General features: G+C 35.2%; 1 protein-coding gene and 1 long non-coding RNA gene across 2 annotated transcripts in view; one reads left to right on the top strand and one right to left on the bottom strand.

Moving 5' to 3' along the window:
• Nucleotides 1-15,673, top strand: part of CUBN (cubilin) — a 331,095-nt gene that overhangs the window by 77,161 nt on the left and 238,261 nt on the right. Inside the window, 3 exon segments of the mRNA XM_017869190.1 lie at nucleotides 12,394-12,586; nucleotides 13,908-14,068; nucleotides 14,758-14,939. Coding sequence (XP_017724679.1) covers nucleotides 12,394-12,586; nucleotides 13,908-14,068; nucleotides 14,758-14,939 — 536 coding nt within the window.
• Nucleotides 1-15,673, bottom strand: part of LOC108527743 (uncharacterized) — a 39,917-nt gene that overhangs the window by 3,356 nt on the left and 20,888 nt on the right. Inside the window, exon 3 of the long non-coding RNA XR_001884917.1 lies at nucleotides 9,415-9,616. This is a non-coding gene — a long non-coding RNA (uncharacterized LOC108527743). The remainder of the gene's footprint in view (nucleotides 1-9,414; nucleotides 9,617-15,673) is intronic.

The following is a 15,673-nucleotide window of genomic DNA, read 5'->3' as shown; positions in this document are numbered from 1 at the left end:
TACCGGCTACTGTTTACTCATAATTTTGTATGTACAGGTGTCCCAGCACTTCTCTGCTCAGTTCATTTATCTTATTTGTTATATTTTTTACTCCTTAGAATAAAAATGCAACAAAACACTTCATCGTGATATTCTGAGTTCCCTACTTGTCTTCATCCTTAAATTGACATTTCCTGTGTAGAAAAACCAGGGACTGTGGCCAGGTGTAGTGGTTTATGCCTGTAATCCCAGCACTTTGGGAGGCCAAGGCAGGCAGATCACCTGAGGTTGGGAGTTTGAGACCAGCCTGACCAACATGGAGAAACCCAGTCTCTACTAAAAATACAAAATTAGCCAAGCGTGGTGGCTCATTCCTGTAATCCCAGCCACTCGGGAGGCTGAGGCAGGATAATTGCTTGAACCTGGGAGGCAGAGGCTGCAGTGAGACAAGATCGCATCACTGCACTCCAGCCTGGGCAACAAGAGCGAAATTTCTTCTCAAAAAAAAAAAAAAAAAAATAGAAAAGAAAGAAAAGAAAAGAAAAAACAGGGATTGTTAAAGAGAATAGGATTTGGAAAGAGAGGGCCTGGGTTCAAATTTTATCTTGGCCATGTCTGAAATAAGTATCTTTTAGAATTTAATCTGCAGGAACCTGAGATCTCTCATCTACACCTCTCTAAAAAGAGGGGAGATAATGCCTGGCTGTTTTGCAAAGTTGAGAAAGACAAAATGAGACATTCAAAGTGAAAATTACATTATAGTTGTAAAGGACCATGACTTTGCCAGATATAAAATATGATTCTCAATGTTTTTTTCTCAATTTTACAATAGCTACTTTGCTTATTTTTATATGAATCTGCACTGGTCATCTGAGAGGGAAAAGAAAAAGCAATGACCATGACCACCTAGCAGAAAACTGTGGCAAAATGTTGAGTTTGATTGAGAAGGCTTCTTCTTTCTTAAGGGAGAAACTGAACCTATAATTATATCTTCCCTTGGGTCTTCATTTTGAAGGATGCTAAACCAAATATGTCTGTGGAAGCAGATGATGGCTCCTGGGTTGGCTGTCTATTTAGCACATTCCTAGAATATCTGAGGTCATATGGATTCATTCAGAACCCAAATGTTTCATAAGTGATTTCAGAAAGCATAGCCTAAAGATTGAGCCTCAATGTAATTGGATAATCACATAAATCATCCCATAATGCAAAGCAGGAAGGAGCTGGAGCAGTTCCCCATAATCTAGGGTCTCCCTATGAGATGCATTCCTCTCTCCACAGGATCAGTTTATCCTATTTCTGTGGCTCAAATTTTATGGGACTGATATCATTGTTGCTTTGTGGTTTGGAGGGTTATACATGTTTCTCATTTTCCCCTTTGATAATGAGCTGAGTCCTGTGTTACAAAACTTATTTGAAAATTTTAGTGAAGGCAGAGGCACATTGTGAGTTTTAGAAAATCTAGTTTTGTGATTTTTGTAATGGTCCACGGAAGGCATTTGTATGTTTTCTCTTTTCTTTCTTTACTTTTTTTTTTGAGGTTGGTCAGAAAGAAAAACATGTGCGTTCTGCCAACAGTTGTCTTTGATCTTCAGAGATACGTTTTTCCATTGCTAGTTCAGTTGAATTTAGGGGATAGAAGAAATGTACTTTGATTTTTCATTTCTTTGTAAATGTCCTTAGACCATAATAAAAGGCTAAACTGATATTGGATATGAATTTTCCTTTGGCTATATAAGATAAAATAAAAAGCATAGATACATTTTTTATCTTTGCATTTTGTATTGATGTAATAATAAGCATCNGTTCAGTTGAATTTAGGGGATAGAAGAAATGTACTTTGATTTTTCATTTCTTTGTAAATGTCCTTAGACCATAATAAAAGGCTAAACTGATATTGGATATGAATTTTCCTTTGGCTATATAGATAAAATAAAAGCATAGATACATTTTTTATCTTTGCATTTTGTATTGATGTAATAATAAGCATCATGCCAACACATAAATATCCTTGTATGGAAACACATTCTAATTTAATCGTTTGTGCTTTGCTGAAACTCACAAGAGGAAACCAAAACTTAGTATTGATATTTTTCAGTATTACTACTATTCTAAAAGGAGCCGTTTATATTGTCAAGGGAAGAAATGTAAACATCTACAGAGTTCAGTGATAGTTAACAGGAGTTTTAATTTTCAAGAAATAGATACATTAAGTTCAGAGAATAATAATTCTTCTCTCTATGAAATTTGAATCTCATAAAACTAACATCAAATTTTAAGATTAAATATTCTAGTATTTAATATGTATAGCAGGGATCCCTTCAAATATGGTATTTTATTTCTCTATTTCAATTTTATGTATTATTTATTAGCTATCTGAATTATTTATTGGACTTTCTCTAGAGAGTGCAACCTGTCTGTGCACAGAACTTTCAAGCTTTTAACATAATATGGATTTTTTTCCTGTAATTTCAGTAAATTTATCCATAATTTTCAGAATTGTGTACACCCCTTTAACCACCTCTCCGTTCAAGCTATCAAATACTTCTGGCCCTCCAGAAGGGATCTTCATGTTCTTTTGATTAGTTTCCTCAACACCCTCTGTGTCAGCAACCACAGACCTGGTTTCTACCAATACAGAATAGTTTTAACTGTGCAAAAGGCAGCTGTGAACAGGAATACATAGTGTGTCCTCTTTTGTGTCTGGCTTCTTTTTTTTTTTGAGACGGAGTCTCGCTCTGTCGCCCAGGCTGGGGTGCAGTGGTGCCTCAGCCTCCCGAGTAGCTGGGACTACAGGCACGCACCACCACCCCTGGCTAATTTTTGTATTTTTAGTAGAGATAGGGTTTCACCATGTTGACCAGGCTGGTCTCAAACTCCTGACCTCGTGATCTGCCCAACTTGGCCTCCCAAAGTGCTGGGATTACAGGCGTGAGCCTCCACACCCAGCTTGGCTTCTTTCATTTAGCATAATGTGTCTGGAATTTTTTCACGTTGCTGGATTTATCTGTTCTTTTCTTTCTATTGCTGACTAGCCTTCCATTGCATGGATATATCATAATTTGATTATCTGTTCACCTGTTGTTAGACAGTTGGGCTTTTGTCAGCTTTTAGCTATTACAAAAAAGCTACCATGATCATTGACATACAAGTTTTTTGTGGACTTATTCATTCTCTTGAGTAAAATACCTAGGAGTAGAATTTCTGGGTCTCATATGATAATGATATGTTTAACTTTATAAGAAAGTGCCAAATTGTTTTCCAAAGTGGTTATGCCATTTTATATTCTCACCTATATGAATGACAATTCTGAAGTAAGAGTTGGGGCTCAAAACCAGACCACATGGAAGACTGGCTAAGATGGGAAGAGACAGAAGCACCTCTTCATAAGACATGCCCAACAGCTCCATGACAGTTTGCCATTGCCATGACAACACCCAGAAGTTACCATCCTTTTTCTAGAAATTTCCAAATAACTCACCCCTTAATTTGCATATGGGTGTCAATATGACTGCACAACTGTGCCAAGCTTCTTCTCTCAACACGTTGCGTATGGGGTAGCCCTGCTCTGCAGGAGCAGTCACGGAGCTGGAACGCTGATACCTCAGTGAAGCTGATTTTTTTCTACCATTGGCTCACGCAAAACCTTCCTAGGTAGAGTCCCAATTTGGGGGCTCATCTGCCTTACAGCGATTCTTTTCCACATCTTTCCCAATCCTTAATATTGCCAGTCTTTTCATTTTTAGCCTCTGGTAGTTGCATAGTAGTATCTGATGGTTTTATTTTGCATTTCCCTGATGACTAATAGTGCTGAGTCCTTTTCACATGCTTTTTGACAATTCATTTATTTTCTTTTGTGAGGTGTTCATTAAAACCATATTGCTCATTTTTGTTTGTTTCTTATTAATGAGTCGTATGTTGTATATTCTGCATAAAAATATGTCCTTTGTCAGATAAATGTATTGCAAGTATTTTCTCCCAGTGTGTGGCTAAACTTTTCTTTTCCTTATGGTATCTTTTGAAGAACAGAAATTCAATATATCCTTTTATCCCTTTTATGCTTAGTGCATTTTGTATCTTGTCTAAGGAATATTTGACTACCAAAGTTATCAGGATCTCCCACGTGCATCCTTCTAGAAGTTTTATAGTTTGAGATTTTATATTTGTTCTATGATCCATTTTGAATCAATTTTTCTATATGGTATGAGTTATGTATCCAAGTGTGTTTAGCAAATGGTATTTAATTGTTTGAGCACCATTTGTTGAAAAGATTCACCTTCACCCCACCCCACCCCACTGAATTGCTTTTGCATTTTTGTTGAAAATCACCTGCCTGTGTTCATGTGTAAGTGTTCTTCTGGAATCTCTATTTCATCACGTTGATACACATATTTACTCCTATAACAATAGGACATTATATTACTTAATATTACATAATTTTATATTGTATATTAAAATCTGGAAGTGTAAAACCTCTGGATTTATACTTCTTTTTCAAAATTGTTTGGGCTATCCTAAATTTTTTGTATTTCCATATTCATTTTGGAATCAGCTTTTCAATTGTATAAAAAAACTTGAGAGTTTGATTGGGATTACATTGAATTTACAGACCAATTTGGGGTGTAAAGGTCATTTTAAATTCAGTCTTCCAATCCATGAATATATTTTACCTCTCCGTTTATTCGTAGCTTCCTTCATTTCCTTCAGCAATAAAGTTTTCAGTGTAGAGTTTGTGCATATTTCCATTAAACTTTTATCAAGCATTTCATGTTTTATGCTATTATAAAATGACATATGCTATTATAAAATGATATGCCATATTATATATACATATTATAAAATATAGAATTTTAAAATTTTACTTTCTGGTTGTTTGGCTGATATATGCAACATAAATGGATTTTTGTATACATATCTTGTATTCTGTAGTCTTGTGAAACTAGTTATTAGTTCTAATAACTTAAATAAATCCTTTAGTATCTACTACATAGATGACAGTAACTGTGAATAAGTTAAATAAGTTTTATTTTTTCCCTTCTCTCTTTTTCTGTCTCTCTCTTTCTCTGTGTATGTGTATTGCTGTGATGGCTAGACCTTTCTGTGCATTCTTGAACAGAAAGGGTGAGGTTGGCATGGTTGACCTTTTCCTTAATTTTGACAGGAAAGCATTTAGTCCTTTACCACTTAAGTATGATGTTAGCTTTAGATTTTCCATAGATACCATTTATCAGTTTGTGGAGTTCCCTTCTGGGCATACTTGCTGAGTTTTTATCCTGGGTGGCTGTTGAATTTTTCTTCATCTTTTGATATCTCTCAAAGCTTTTCTTTTTTATTCTGTTTAGGTGGTAAATTATGTTGATTTAGTTTTCTATTGTCAAATCAATGTTATATAATACATCAGAACTCCACCTGGTTCTGATCTATTATAATTTTTATGTATATTCAGAATTATTAAACTAAAATTGTGTTATGGATTTTTGCATCAATGTAAGACATACTGAACTGTAATTTTTAAAAATTTCTTTGTCTGGTTTAGTATAGGAGTAATATTGGTCTTGTTAGAAAATATCTTCTCTATTTTCTGAGTTTGTGGAATATAAACAATTTCTTAATTGTTTGATACAATCTCACCAGTGAAATTATTCGAGCCTGTAGTTTTCTTTGTAGGAAGGTTTTATATTATAAATTTAATTTTTTCAATTAATAGAGACTATTAAAGCTTTCTATTTCCTTTTGAGTCAGTTATGGGAATTTTGAAAGAATTCATCTATTTTATGTAGGTTGTCAAATTTATTTGCACAGTTTTTTGTAATGGTGTCTATTATTTTAATGTCCGAAGATTCTATAGTGACATCCCCTCTTCATTTCTGAAAATGCTAATTTGTGTTTTTTCTCTTCTTTCTATCAGTTTTGGTAGAATTCTATCAATTTTAATAATTTTCTCAAAGAACCAATTTTTGATATTGTTTATTTACTCTATTGCTATTGCATTTTCCATTTCATTGATTTCTGTTCTTACATTATCTTTTCTTTTTATTATTGCCTTAGTTAGCTTTTTTCTAGTTTCTTTAGATAAAAATTAACTACAGATAGATAGATACAGATATAGACTTTAAGCACTACTTCATCTCCCTAATTTTTTTTTTTTTTTTTTGAGACGGAGTTTCACTCTTGTTGCTCAGGCTGGAGTGTAGTGATGTGATCTTGGCTCACTGCAACCTCCGCCTCCCGGTTTCAAGTGATTCTCCTGCCTCAGCCTCCCAAGTAGCTGGGATTACAGGCACTGGCTGCCACGCCCGGTTAATTTTTGTGTTTTTAGTAGAGATGGGGTTTCACCATGTTGGTCACTCTGGTCTCAAACTCCTGACCACGTGATCCACCTGCCTCGGCCTCCCAAAGTGTTGGGATTACAGGAGTGAGCCACTGCGCCCAGCTACCTCCCAAATTTTAATGTTTTATTTTCACTAACTTCCAGTTCAAAATATTTTCCAATTATCTTGTGATTTCTTTTTGGATCTATGGATTATTTGCAAATGTATTATTTAATTTTCAAATATTTGCAGGTTTTCTAGTTGTCTTATTGATTTATAATTTCAGTTTTATTGTGGTTAAACGATATACTTTCTAAGTTTCCAATTGTTTAAAATTTATGGAGAATTGTGTTATAGCCTCGTATGTGGTCTATGCTGCTGAATATTTCATGTACGCTTGAAAAACTGTGTTGTCTGCAGTTATTAAGGGTAGTGCTCTCTGTCAGTTAGCTTAAGTCGGCTGATAATGTTGGTCAGATTTTCTATACCCCTATTTATTTTTATCTGTTTCATTTTCAGTTACTGAGAGAAAGGTGATCAAATCTTCAGCTCTAATCATAGTTTTTTTTCTTTAACTTTTGCCTTTTCACTTTCCTTCATGTATTTTGAAAGTATTACTTCGTGCATGCACATTTATGATTATTATATTTTACTGATAAATCATCCCCTTTGTCATTATGAAATGTCTTTCTGTAAATCTAATAATACCGTCCTTCTTGAAGTCACTTTTGTTTGATGTTATTTCAGTGATTTCAGCTTTCTTGTATTTACTGTTCATATGGTATATCTTTTTTCATTCTTTTACTTACAACCTAATTTCACCATTATATATAATGGTGTCATTATATATAATGTGCATGTATAGAAAAAACATATAATTGGATCCTGTTGTTTCTGTGTTTTAGCTAAAGTATTTAGACCATTTACAACTAATGTAATTATTATTATGGTTGAATTTAACATACCATTATGGTAGTTGTTTTCCATTCTTCTCTTTTTATGTTGCCATTAGCCTGTCTTCATTTTGGTTTACAGAATATTATTAGTATTCCATTCTATTTCCTTCATTGTTTTTTTAATGATACCTTTTGTTTTGTAGTTTTACACTAGGGCTAAAAATATACTCCTTAGCTTATAAGCAAGTTTTCTTAGCGTTAATATGCAGCTGCTTTACATTTCATACCTTCCAATTCATACCTGACACTTCATATTACACACATTCCCCTTTATACTTCACAGGTGTAATAATCTCCTACTAGTGTAATTCCATCTGCCTGTCCTTCTGTGTGCTGTTTTAGTTATATCTTTTACTTCTCTCTATATTATAAATTCACCTTACTATTATTTTTGCTTTAAATCATTCATTCTCTCGCTCTTTTTTTTTTTTTTTTTTTTTGGAGACTGTTAGTCTATGGCCTAGGCTGGAGTGCAGTGGCATGCTCCCAGCTCACTGCAACCCCCACCTCCCAGGTTTAGACAATTCTTGTGCTTCAGCCTCCTGAGTAGCTGGGGCTACAGGCATGCGCCACCATGCCTGGCTAATTTTGTATTTTTTTTAGTAGAGATGGGGTTTTACCATGTTGGTCAGGCTGGTCTCGAACTCCTGACCTCAAGTGATCTGCCCACCTCGGCCTCCCACAGTGCTGGGATTACAGGCGTGAGCCACTGCGCCTGGCCTGCTTCTCTCTGTATTATAAATTCACCTTACTATTATTTTTGCTTTAAATCACTAATTCTCTTTTAAGGAGATAATGAAAAGAAAGCCTAGCATATTTTATTAGATGTTTTTCATAAAATTTAGGAGAATTTTAGCCACTATATCCTTCTCTTTTTTTGACCCATTTTTATTTTCTTTTCCTTCTGGTTCTCTAATTGCATGTGTTAACCTATCGTTTTTTCTTTCTTTTTTTTTTTTTTTTTTTTTTTAATATCTGTTCATCTTCCTGGAGTTCTTTCCTCTTTGTTCTTTAGAGTAAATTAGGTATATTGATATATGTTAAAGTGTACTGACCTTTTTTCTTCTACCTACAGTTTACTATTAAACTCATCATGAAGTTTTAATTTCAATTAGTGTAATTTTAAGTTATATAATTTCCATGATTTCTTTTAGTAATTTCCTCCCTTTTTGGGCCAAAATTTCTTGTCTGTTTACTTTTTAAGGCTTTTTTCTTTAAGTCTTTGAACATATTTTTAATAGCTGCTTTAAAGTCTTTCTCTTTTAAATCTAACACCTAGATCATCTTTGAATCACAAGATCACATTTTTTTCTCAACTATGACCACATTTTTCTTGACTACTGATGACATTTCTTTATTTGATTTATATTTTCTCATTTTTGTTTTGTTTGAAATGAACTCTCACTCTGTCGCCAGGCTGGAGTACAGTGGCACAATCTCGGCTCACTGCAACCTCCGCCTCCTGGGTTCAAGCGATCCTCCTGCCTTAGTCTCCTGAGTAGCTGGGACTACAGCGCCACCATGCCCAGCCAATTTTTTGTATTTTTAGTAGGGATGGGGTTTCACCATGTTGGCCAGTATGGTCTCGATCTCTTGATCTCGTGATCCACCCACTTCGGCCTCCTAAAGTGCTGGGATTACAAGCATGAGCCACCGTGTCTGGCCCATATTTTCTCATTTTTTTTTAACATTTATAGTAATTTTGGGATTTATAGTGGACATGATATGGGTTGGGACATGATATGGGTGTCCCATATCATGAGGGTAAATTATGTGTTGTAGACACTCTGTATTCTCTCCTCCTCTGAAACTAGTTTGATATCTAGCTGATTGCTTTGTATCTGCATAGGTTTATATCTTTATTTGCTAAAGAATATTTGTGAATATCCCTGTTTCTTGAGCCCCTCTAACTTGGTAGGTCTCAATCTCCAACTTCTATGATTCCTGCAGGTCTTGTTAAGACTCATCCTTTGGTAGGGAAGTTCTAGAGAGCCCTACTCTTGGCCATGGTCTTCACTTGTAAGATATGGCCTTTTAGGTGTCTAATTTGAATGCCTGAGGTGTTAAGGAGGTATTCCCATTCTGGAATGGGAGAGAACTCTAAATGATCTTGTTTCTGCTTCCAGCCTAGTAGCAGCTCCTGTCTGACATGCTTTTCGAAGTCTCACCTTATGTATTCTCAGCCCAGGCTTAGCTAAGAATCCATGGGAAGCCCTGCTCAGATGCCTGGCTTTCATCTCTATATACTTCTTCTCTGGAGAATTTCCTTATAGTTCCAGCTGCTTTGGCAATCCTAATCTTTGCATTATCAGCTCAGTAGGACTGTCATTCACTACATGGGCTTCAGCTCCCTTCTGTGGTCAGGAAATTCTGCATAGGTAGAAAACCAAGGAAATCAAGAGTCATACATCATGAGTTTCCTTTCTGTCAAGAATCACAATCTTGTACTGCAGATTGTCTAGTATTTTGTTCAGTTTTACAGTTCTTAAGGAGAGGAGCTAGTTTACTACAGTTGCTTGTCATAGTTGGAAGCAAAAAAATATTAAAGAACCTCAGCCAACCAGGATAGAGTATAGGAAGGAGAGAGAGAGGAAAAATGAGGTGAGAAAAATAGAGGGAGTCATAGGATTGGAGTATAGAGGTAGCTTGAAAGAGAAGAACTGAATGGAGTAGGGAGAGTGGAAGGAACTTAGATGCATGTACCAGTCCCCTTTGTTTCCAACACATCATGTAATAATATTGCAACAACTACTTACTAGGACCTCATCTGGGCCAGGTACAACAGTGATAATAAATAATAGTTTATAAGGTCTTATTCATATCCCAAGGTTTAGTAAGGTAAATATACTCACATAAAAACAATTACAAAATATGTTTGGGACTCAAATTGCTATTTACATACAATTTTATTATGCGAGATAAATTAGTTCTGCTTCGTTGGGAAAGGTCTCAGCCAACCTTAAATGATGGGTAAGAGTGTATATGTTAAACTGTGTATTGCCAGGGGTTGTGGGGCAGCGGGTTAGGTAAAGGGTAAAGCATTTCAGACAAAGTGAATGGTGTGAATATCATTGGAACACATCAGGAACTGTAGTTTACTTTTGTTCCAGCAACAGAAAAGAAACTTGGTGAGTAAATCAAAATTTCAGTAAAGATTAACAGACTCCCACCAGTTGTTCCAGAATAATCACATGCATGTAAGCAAGATGAAGGGAAACTACTCAACATAATTGCCCGAAAATATCATTAATTCAGGTTCCACCACCTGAGAACCTGATCACACTTAACATTCTCCCACAGACAAGTTGCATTAGAGATATGCAATACAATTGTATTTCCCCTCTGGGAGTACAGAGAGTAAGCAAGGAACATTGTCTCTTTAAGAACAAGCAAATGAACAGATAATTTCCTCTAAATATTTGATTTACTGGCTAAAGCTCTCTGTGTGTGGGTCAATGAGTCTGTCTATTCTGTCAACTCAGGGATACTGGGTCACTGCTTTCATTTGATGTCCTTTTTTTAGCTTAGTAATTTTCATTAGTGGGTCTGAAATATTAATAGACCAATGCTATACTCCTCCTGCTCTCTTTATCCCTCTTTTCTACCTTTCCTGTTGTCTCCCTTCTGTCTCTCTTATTCCCTTCCTCTCTGCCTTCCTTTCCACTTGTGGACATTTTTTGGCAGACTACAGAAAAGCATACTTTTCTATACTTTTGGAATTAAACATAATCTTTGGTGTTAAATGTCACTGCGAATTCCTTCAATAAAGTAAAGCCTTGATTGCTTGCTGTTTAAAATAGAGTGAAATCAAATATCTGGCGAATGCCCATTACTTTGAGAGCTATACACAGATGGTAGAACCTATAATACGTTCTATGCATCTCTATGTTTTCAATACCAGTGATTCTTCTTTTCTGAGTATGATTATATAGCAACAACTAGGGAAAGAGCATAACTAAACATCCTTATTATTATTATTATTTTGACTCACAGTGAAACACAATGGTTTATTGTATCCAAAACCTTTCAGTAGGAGACCTCTGTCTACTCCTATATCCTAGATTTAGGTTATGGCTAGATGCAATTGGAAATACATTAAAAATGCATGTATTTGCTGGGCATGGTGGTGCACGCTTGTAGTCCCAGATGCTGGGGAGGCTGAGACAGGAGAATTGCTTGAACTCAGGAGGCAGAGGTTGCAGTGAGCCAAGATCCCGCCACTGCACTCCAGCCTTGACGACAGAGCAAGACTCTGTCTCAAAACAAAAACAAAAACAAAAGCATTCAAACCAGATTTTATTTGTAAAATATTTCCGATTTGGAGGGCATAGGAGATTGAGTGGGTGTTAGTAAACACAGAATCGACTGAATAGGTAATGTTGAAACTATTAAAACAGAAAAGTTTTTAAAGAAGATATTTATTTAGGACTTCAAAATTGTCCAGGTACTATCCTAAATGTTTTATAAATGATCTAATGTCTTCCTTATAACGTAAATGACCACCATTTACTGAGCGCTTATCAATGGGCCAAGCCATTGTAATGCATTATCTTTAACTCTTAAACCTACACTCAAAGGTAGCAACCCTCTTCATTTGAGAGATGTGGGAACTAAGGCTTAGAGAAGTACAGTAACTCTCCCAAGGCTGCAGAGCTTGTCAGTGTTTGAGAGGTTTTTCATTCAAGATCACTCTGGTCCTTGAGCCTGGGCCCCTATTGTTCACCCCATGGTGGGGGTACCTGCTTTGTCATTTCTCGTAAATACATGCTTTGGCGAAAACCATTTTAAAGGAAGCTTATGAAAAGACAAGACTGAATTATTTCTAGGCCCTCCTGCAGTGGATCCTAATTTTTAATGTTTATGGTAATTTGCAAGGATTAGAAAAAAGTAACACTTTCAAGATTTAAAGGGTTGTTTACTCAAGACATATGTAACAATTTCTACTCCATAGCTTAGATTTACTGTTGGTAATTATTTTGTCTTTAAGATTACAAAAACTGTTTCAGAATGAAATCTTTATTTGCACATCCAGAATGGCCTACTGAAAATCAAGTATAGGCACAAATTAATGAAATACATATTACTGGATGTATTATAAATGTAACAATATTTTCTATTTCTCTCGTATGGTCTGTTTCTGTTCACAGCATGTTTGCAAGACTACACAGATGATTTTGGGACATTAACTTCTCCAAACTTCCCCAATAATTACCCCAACAACTGGGAATGCATTTATAGGATCACAGTGAGAACTGGCCAACAGATTGCAATGCACTTCACAAACTTCTCCTTGGAGGAAGCCATTGGTGGAAACCACTATACAGATTTTCTGGAAATCAGGTAAGCACTTTTGTTTATTTCATTATAATCTTTTCATTATTTATTCTCATTAATAGTCTTTCCTAGGACTATTAAGGAAAAAATATGGTAATTCTCTGCAAAGCTCCCTGCTGTGCACTTTCTTGCAAGAAATAAAAGTTTGTCATTTGGAGCCTGACTTAGGAGAAATACAGGAATTGCGTAAGATTCAGTGGTTATTTTGAAGTGATTCTTTTATTGGAAATACTTGAAAATAAACTCCAGATTTTATCTGGTCAAAGAAACAGATGTGCTACTACTCTGAAATGATGTAACTTGCTGCTGTTGAATACCTACTTTAATTATGTAAAATTGATGTAAATTTTAGGCTTTTTGCTGTTCATTTAATCGAATTATATTATAAAATGATGGCAGGATAGCAGTCTTAAAGTTTTCACAAAGTTTTCCTGTTCAGGTAACAAAAGTCTAGGCTTGTGAATTTCAGTACAAGGCATTATTCTTTCTTATTGTCACTCTGAAGGAATGTATTTAAAAAGTTATATTTACAGTAAAAGTAAGTTCACTTATATGTTGTTATCTCTTTATGCCACTACTTTGAGTTAAATTAGGCTAATCATTCTGGTGGGCATCTATATCAAATATTTTATTTGGGATTTAAAATCTGGAATCTTATATATTATAATAAATGCTATTCTATAATATAAGGTAAGGTATTAAAATAATAAATCATAATTGGACCCTATCATGCTAAAATGACACAATTTTCTTAATTTACAGCAGTTACTCACTGTACTTTGGTGTTGAATAAATCCCTTTTTTGTTGTTTGTTTGAAAAAGCTACAGATTATAAACTAGATTTAAGGCCACAAGAGTTTTTAGGAAAAAATTATTTCCAGAATTTTGCTAAATATATCAAATATGATATGTTACATTTAAAAAATTTCCAAATCAGAAGGAAAACATTGAAAGATTCTCTGTGAAATACAGCAGTATGTTTATATTGTTAATAGTATAGTTTCTTTATCCTGTTTTCTCTGATACATTTGCCAGAGGCTTTGTTTGAAAGGTGAAGATTAAACACATTCTCTCCCTTTGCAATTGGTTATATAAAACACCATGCCAACCATGAATGATGGTCATTCTTTATTAAGTCATTCAAATACCATTTAAAAAAATTTTAAAAGTTAAAATCGTGTTTTTTAGAGTAAGAGTAGTGTTTGAAAGAAATTGCTTCATCCGATAAACTGCTAATGTTTGCAATCCCAAAGTTCAAATTATGTTAAATGTTTATACAGTAATATTTTCAGTAACCTGATACATTTTAATTTCTGTATTCTGCCAGAGATGGAGGCTATGAAAAATCACCATTGCTGGGAATATTCTGTGGCTCAAATCTACCCCCAACAATCATCTCTCATAGTAACAAACTATGGTTAAAATTTCAGAGTGACCAAATAGACACGAGGCCTGGATTCTCAGCTTACTGGGATGGGTTGTCAACAGGTAAATAGCAAGAGCTTACTGGAGAAATCAATCTGATTGGTTTCTTGATTCTGGGATTGTCATGCTCTGTTCACCACTTGTTCATTTTGCCCAGTTGTATTTAAACTTCAATATTGCAAATATTTTAAAATTAACAGCAGCCATTTCTTTTTAATAGACAAAGGGAGAAAGTTCTAGTTTCTTTTTATCAATAAATAAGAATCCTGGTTAGAATAAGGAAATTGCATTAATGGAAATTAGGGCTGGGTGCTGTGGCTCACTCCTGTACTCACAAACACTTTGGGAGGCCGAGGCAAGGGGATCACCTGAGGTCAGGAGTTCAAGACCAGCGGCCAACATAGTGAAACCCCATCTCTACTAAAAATACAAAAATTAGCCGGACGTGGTGACAGGTGCCTGTAATCTCAGCTACTGGGGAGGCTGAGGCAGGAGAATTGCTGGAATCTCGGAGGTGGAAATTGCAGTGATCCGAGATCATGCCGTTGCACGTCAGCCTGGATGACCCAGTGAGACTTCATCTCAAAAATAAAGGAAATTGGGTTTGTAGGCTAACTACTCTTTCATGATGCTGTTTTGCTGTATAACTTGATTTAAAGGATAGCAGAGTGGCACCAGTTTAATACAGACAAAAGGATTCAATTTCTCCAAAAGGAAAAGGGTGTGTGTCATTCCATTTCTTTCTCCTCTAGGTTGCGGGGGTAATCTCACCACTTCAAGCGGCACGTTCGTATCTCCCAACTACCCAATGCCCTATTACCACAGCTCTGAATGCTACTGGTGGTTGAAGTCTAGCCACGGCAGCACATTTGAACTGGAATTCAAAGACTTTCACTTGGAGCATCATCCAAACTGCACTTTAGATTACCTGGCTGTATGTATAATGTTTCCATTGTATTGTTCCCTGCTCCCATCTCACCCAACACACAATGCGCTTATTTTTATTTTCGAGATTCAAGAAAGGAGAGCATCTAAACAGAACATCCATATAAAAATTCAAACAAAATAGAAACATACAAGAAATTTGGTGAAAATGACCATCTTCCAAGAATTGAATGCCTCGATACACTAAGTATTTAAAATATATTGACCATAGACTATTAAGATATGCTGAAAATCTCCTGAAAGGGGTTGTGGGATTTATTATAATCATTATTTATGTAATTTCCACATATGCATTGAAAAATCACAATTTAGAAGACAGTTTTGATGAAGTAGAGAAGATAATTTGAGTCATTCAACTAGGACTTTTCACAGTATGGCAATTCATCATTGTTCATTTGTTAAAATCTAAATAAAATGTATTGAAATGTCGTGAATCATAAACTATGGAATCAAAAACAAGGAGGACAATTGATATCAGCTGTGGCATTACAATATGTATTAGGCTTTGATTTTCAATCTTCAGCCTTCAGTGTAGGCTCACACGCTTATTACTGCTGCACATATCCACAGCTTAATTGCCTGAGTTTATGGCCTGAATTTGTAAATACCTAAATATAATTTGTGAAGTTATTTTATTTCATGACTATTCTTTTGTGATGTCATATATATAACAAAAAATATATATTTATTATATATAGAGATATTTATTTTATACATATCTAT

The sequence above is a fragment of the Rhinopithecus bieti genome, unplaced genomic scaffold (assembly GCF_001698545.2).
Source record: "Rhinopithecus bieti isolate Rb0 unplaced genomic scaffold, ASM169854v2 scaffold_3043, whole genome shotgun sequence".
NCBI classification, from domain to species: domain Eukaryota; kingdom Metazoa; phylum Chordata; class Mammalia; order Primates; family Cercopithecidae; genus Rhinopithecus; species Rhinopithecus bieti.
This window is presented reverse-complemented; position numbering and strand designations above follow the sequence as displayed.